This window comes from Bombus huntii, unplaced genomic scaffold (assembly GCF_024542735.1).
Source record: "Bombus huntii isolate Logan2020A unplaced genomic scaffold, iyBomHunt1.1 ctg00000069.1, whole genome shotgun sequence".
Lineage (NCBI taxonomy): Eukaryota > Metazoa > Arthropoda > Insecta > Hymenoptera > Apidae > Bombus > Bombus huntii.
In genome coordinates this window covers 331,843-337,976 of record NW_026099328.1, presented here as the reverse complement: position 1 = coordinate 337,976, position 6,134 = coordinate 331,843, and the positions used below count along the sequence as shown (strand labels likewise).

The window sequence follows — 6,134 nt, the reverse complement described above, 5'->3', positions numbered from 1 at the left end:
ATCGTGGTGCGTAAATGACTGTGTGTATGAGAAAACCTAGCCTGTTTTATTACAGGGCTATTCGGGTTTTCCTAATGGGTGCATACCCGCTTTCTCCGCGTTTTAAAGGCGACTAATAAACCCAAGGACACCTCTAAAACCGACTGTGTTTCGAGCATATTTTGGCTTGCAATTCTTCAAGACAATCGGATTGAAGACATATGGCGAAACAATGCAGGGAAGTGAAAGTTATGGTGAGTCCTTAGGTTTATTGAGGGTCGAAGTGCCGTTACGCAGGTCGGTTGTTGTCCGGTCGCGCGGGCTGGCGAGCAGATGCTTTAGGCGTCGTAACATCCTCCCCCCGTTGAGAGGGCACCGATCAAATTCTGGCTGTGGAGTCTGGTGTGTCGTTGGTGACCTCCTTCGCTCCGTGTGGGCGTTCGGCCTCGTCTGGATCTGGGTGGATGGGTAAGGGGACCAGTCTTTTGACGCCGCGGTCCAGGATGCTTGTTGCCGTCTGCACGGTAGCGGTCCGGATGATTCCGTCGGCTCCTGGATGGACCTTGATTACGCGGCCCAAAGGCCACTGCATAGAGGGCACGTTGTCCTCCCTGAGGATTACTACGGTGCCTTCATGAATGTTGTGTTTGCCCTTGTCCCATTTGCTGCGGCGGGTTAACTCGTTTAGGTATTCTCGATACCATCGGCTCCAGAAGTGCTGCTTAATCTGGTGAATGCGCTGCCAACTGGATAGCCGTCCTGATGGAACTGTCCTGAAATCACGCTCCCGTAAACTGGTTAGGGTATCACCGATTAGAAAATGACCGGGAGTGAGGACAGGGGGATCTTTCGGATCGGATGAGATGGGAGTCAGTGGGCGTGAATTGAGAATGGCCTCAATTTCGATCACAAGGGTGTTGAGGTGTTCAAAGGTCAGGAGCTCCGTGCCGACCACGCGGATGAGATGGCGTTTGAACGATTTAACTGCGGCTTCCCATAACCCGCCAAAATGTGGTGAGTTCGGAGGATTAAAACGCCATTGTATTTGTCGGTCGGCGAGAAAATTCTGTACCCTATCCTGGTGGTCGTCGGACTGCAATAGGGTCCGGAGTTCTTGCAGCTCCCGATTAGCCCCGACGAAATTGGTGCCGTTGTCGGTGAGGATCGTTGCGCAGTATCCTCGCCGCGAGATGAAACGGCGTAGCGCGGCCAAGAAGGCGTCGGTGGTTAGGTCGCTGACTAACTCTATGTGGACCGCCTTTGTCGCCAGACAAACGAATATGGCGGCGTACGTCTTGATTTTACGTCGGTTGCGGTCCCTCCTCTCCTTGATGTAGAATGGGCCGCAGTAGTCGATTCCGACGTTCCTGAACGGCCGCGATTCGGTAATACGCGCCTCTGGCAAATCACCCATCAAGTATTCCACTGGTGGAGGGTTGGCTCTGCAGCAGCGGACGCACCTTCTGAGAGTGCGCCATACCTGGCTACGGCCGTCGATCGGTCAATAGCGCAGTCTCATCGCGTATAGGGTAGCTTGGGTCCCTGTGTGATGATTGTTCCGGTGCTCTTGTTCTATAATTAGCTCTGTCACCGGGGATTTCGGTAGGATGATCGGGTGTTTTTGGCTGAAGGGTATGGCGGAGTTGGTTAGTCGCCCTCCTACCCGGAGTAGCCCATCTTCGTCGAGGAAGGGGTTTAATGGCTGTAGTTTCCCTCCAACGTCCTCGCTTCGATTTTTTTGGAGGATCCGAATTTCAGGCGCGAAATGCTGGGATTGTAAGATTTTTATTAGCCTGTTGTGCGCTGCGGTCAGTTCGTCTGTGGTGAGATGGGCAGTTCGGTGTTGCTTATGTCTCCATCGAAGACACCGGGCGACGATTCTTATTAGTCTTGGCCAAGACGAGTAGCGATGGAGGAGAGTGTTGTCGTTAACACTCGTCCTCAGACAGATCGTCTTCTTTTGCTCCGGGAGGTCGACTACCGGTATCGGGCTCCAAACCGGCCAATAGCTTTCGCTTTGCAGGAGCCACCTTGGCCCGTTTTTCCAAATGGACGGACATAGGAATTCCTTGGGCGTCTGGCCTCGGGAGATGAGATCCGCTGGATTATCGTCGGTAGGCACATGACGCCAGTCGGAGATATTGGTCTTGGTCTGTATCTCAGCGACTCGATTCGCCACAAATGTTTTCAAGGTGTGCGGCGAAGACCTGATCCAATGGAGTACGATGGTGGAGTCAGTCCAGTAGACTATCCGCGATATCTTGGTCGTCAGGGCCTGTTGTATTGACGAAATCAAGGACGTCAAAATAAGTGTCCCACTTAATTCGAGACGTGGTATGGAGAGCGATTTGAGCGGCGCTACCTTCGACCGCGCCGTGAGGAGTCGAGTCCAAATATTGTTCTTTCGGTCAGTCGTCCGCACGTAGACGCACGCCCCATATGCCCTTTCGCTAGCGTCACAGAATCCGTGGAGCTCAATTTTCGTTGCGGATTCTAGGATGGTCTTCCGAGGGAACCTTACCGCATTTAACAACGGCAATTGGGTGTGGTATTTGATCCATGCTGTGTGTACGTCTGACGGAAGGGATTCGTCCCAATCTACCTTCAATGTCCAGACTTGTTGCAAAATCATTTTTGCTCGAACGATTACCGGCGCGAGCAATCCTAGTGGATCATATATTTGTGCGATGACTGAGCTGATTGATCGCTTTGTGATTCGGGAAGTGTCACTGTTCGTCTTGACCGAATATAGTATGGTATCGTCGGCTGAATCCCAAAAGACGCCGAGTGTTTTTAACGTGGATGACTCACCGAGATGTAATTTCTGCTTGGTGTGTTCCTCAGGTAGCCCTCTCAGCAGATCCCGATCGTTTGAGGCCCATTTGCGGATATTTAGACCGGCTAGCTTAAGTAATCTCGTGAGATCATTCCTGATTGATAGGGCTTCGTCCTTCGTATCGGCTCCGGTCAACGCATCGTCGACATAGAAGTCTCGCCGTAGGATCTGCGCTGCTCTCGGAAATCGAGGTCCCTCGTCCTCTGCCAACTGTTTGAGACATCGGATGGCCAGATACGGGGCTGCGGATAGACCGAACGTTACGGTGTTGAGTCGGTAAGTTTCGATCTCTCCGTTGTCGGCACGCCACAGAATCTTTTGGTAGGGACGATCTTCTGGACGTAGGAGGAATTGGCGGTACATCTTCTCGATGTCGCCGGTAAGGACATATTGAAATGACCGGAATCTCAATAGGATGTTCCTCAGGTCTTCTTGTAATTTCGGACCCGTATGAAGGGCGTCGTTTAGAGACACTCCCGTGGTACTTGAAGCTGAGCCGTCGAACACAACCCGTAGCTTGGTGGTGTCGCTCGATTCCTTGGTCACGCCGTGATGTGGTAAATAATATCCGTGGTCGGTGGCGTGATCCGTGTTGATCTTTGTCATGTGACCCAAGTCTAAATATTCTTGAATCACAGCACTATACGCGGTTTCATATTGTTTGTCGCGTTGGAATCGGCGATGAAGAGAGGCGAGCCTGCTCATTGCAGTGGCCTTCGATGACCCTAGTGAGGAAAGCTTTTCGTTGAACGGTAATGCAACGATGTATCTGCCTTCCTTGGTTCGTCGGACATGGTTTCGGAAATGTTCTTCACATAGTCGTTCCGATTCCGAAAGATGAGTAGTGGCCTGTCCCTCGTCGATCTCCCAAAACCGTGCGAGGTCCTCTTGCAGAGCCGTTGTGGTTGCGTGGAACGTATTTATCGCGGTTTGGGACGTGGGACTCCCCCCGATTACCCAGCCGAAGCGTGTTTTTTGTAGACGTAGTTCAGGTTCGCCTGGTTGTGCCAGATTGACCTGCCCGATGCACAGCGACGCGAATGTTGATCCGGTACTAAGTAAAACATCGATCGGGGCTGGGCAATGGAATTGTGGATCGGCTAGATGAATATTTCTGGGTAATCCCAGACTCGAGGGATCGATGGGCTCGCTTGGTACGAGGATCGATATGGCCGGGATAACAAGAAATCTCAATGTCTTCTTGTACTCGCCGTCCGTCGACGTGATAGTGGCCGTGGTGTAACGTTTTGCCGTGGTGCTCAAATTGTCGAGGGCTCCGATCTGGATCGCACATCTCCTTTGCCTTATACCGAGGGAGTTCGCGAGCCTGTCGGTCATGAAGTTCATGCTCGACCCAGTGTCGAGTAAGGCTCGGGCTCGGATTGGTTGTGCCTGTTTGTTCAAAACCTTGATCTGTGCTGTGGCCAACAGATCATGATGCAGAGGGGTGTGGGGAGATGTGTTTGTTAGTCCGATCCCCCTTGCTGTCGTAGTCTCGGACAGTCAGTTTTGCCCCGGTTGGGACTTGGATGAAGAGGTTGGGGTGGTGTTCCGGATCCGGGCTGAGCGTGACTCGTACGAGGAATGCTCTTTCGTACCTCTTGGAACCGAAGATGTATGCTTCCGTGAAGTATCGGATGTTCGCCTCGATTTGTGGGACGACCGCGACTTCGATGATCCCGATGGGGATTGTTCGGTGGAGGCTCGCTTGTGTGATGAACGACTGCCCGACGATCGACCGCTCGGTGCGCGACTGCCCGACGACCGACCGCTCGATGCGCGACTGTCCGACGACCGACTGCTCGGCGACCAACCGCTTGCCGACCGACCGCTCGACGATCGACCGCTCGACGATCGACCGCTCGAAGATCGACCGCTCGACGACCATGAATCTACCTGGGTTTTTTCGCGGTGTAGATACGTATGGTGTCGGTGACCGCAGATACGACACGAACCCGATGTACACTGTGTCGGCGAATGTCCTGTGCCTAGGCAATTTATGCACAACGATGCCTTCTTCACGATTTGAAAACGTTTGGTCGCTGATTTGGCCTTGAATATTTTGCAGTGTCTGATCTCGTGATGTCCGTTGCAGGTCGGACACACCACCGTTCTGCTGGTTGTAGCAAGGGTTCGCCCATGCGGTATGGTTGTTCGCTGACTGCGGTGTTTGTGTGTTGACCCTTTTGATTCCTTCTCTTTAGAGAGGAATTGAGTCCCGTTCGCCCGTGTTTTGAGAAAGTCTATCAGATGCTGATAGGATGGCACCTTTTGGCGGGGCAGTGTGCGTTGCCATTTACGCAGGCTGGACGCGGGCAACTTCGACGCGATCAATTCGATCATCGCTATGTTTGAAGTGACGGGCTCCTTTAGATGTTCGAGCGCCTTTAGATTTACGCTGATGGTTTCCAACAAATCCTCTAGGGCCTCTGGAGTTTCCCTTTTGATTTCCGGATAATTACGCATCAGATTCCAATGGCGCATGCAGATTTGGAGGGGGCAATTGAACTTGTCCTTCAGTGTATCAAGCGCGATGGAATAGTTGGCCTCTGTGAGTTCTAATGACTGGATACTCTGTGCGGCCCGTCCAGTTATAGATGAGCGTAGATGCTGGAACTTTTGGACATTCGTCAAACCTTCGTTAAGGTCCACTATGGATGTGAACGTGTCGTAGAAATAGGTCCAATTCTCGAGGGCACCGTCGAATTGGGGCACGCGGACCTCTGGAACGGTGGTCGGCTCTGGTTTCCGGCACGTCTCACCTCTTGTTGTAGTCGACGGGGTTGTTGCTGATATTTGCTCAAAGAGCTCTCGGAACCGCATGTCAAGCTCCCGATGCTCTTGCGATAACGAATCTACCCGCGCATCTTCCCCCTCATCTACCACACCTAACTCTTCTTGAACCTCGAGTATCCTCCTCCAAAGCTCATCGAACGAGCTGCGGCAAGATGCTAGGAAGATTCTGTTTGCCTTCCCAGACGCTTCGTACTCATCGAGTTCGCGCCTTATGGTTGCAAGTCGACGGGCTAGGACGCCTCGTCTCCGCCGTAACGTGCTGATTGATTCAGCTTGGGCCATGTTTGATTTTGATAATGAACGCCCTTACCTTGATCAAATGGACGTTGATCTGGGATTCTGTTGCTAATCGTTACGATGCGGCGTGGGCTCGTGTAGATGCTGCGCGACGGAGGTGCTTCTCTCCGATGGCGGTTCCCTTGCTCAGTTGACTAAGTGGTTGGAACTTGGATCTCACGCGACACTGTATAGTCACTGGTCAGTGCACTTTTTGGTGGCACGAGATCCGGCTCGAAGGACCATG

The 6,134-nt window shown here is 52.5% G+C and overlaps 2 protein-coding genes across 2 annotated transcripts; both read right to left on the bottom strand.

Annotated features, from left to right (window-relative positions):
• Positions 1-358: 358 nt before the first annotated feature.
• Positions 359-1,393, bottom strand: LOC126876308 (uncharacterized). Its single transcript, XM_050639148.1, has one exon. It carries the CDS (start codon positions 1,391-1,393, stop codon positions 359-361), a length of 1,035 nt encoding a protein of 344 aa, XP_050495105.1.
• An 87-nt stretch (positions 1,394-1,480) lies between these two features.
• On the bottom strand, positions 1,481-5,893 carry LOC126876307 (uncharacterized). Its single transcript, XM_050639147.1, has 2 exons — positions 4,771-5,893; positions 1,481-4,233 (listed from the first exon to the last, which is right to left on the bottom strand). Exons 1-2 carry the CDS (start codon positions 5,891-5,893, stop codon positions 1,481-1,483), a joined length of 3,876 nt encoding a protein of 1,291 aa, XP_050495104.1.
• Positions 5,894-6,134: the final 241 nt, after the last annotated feature.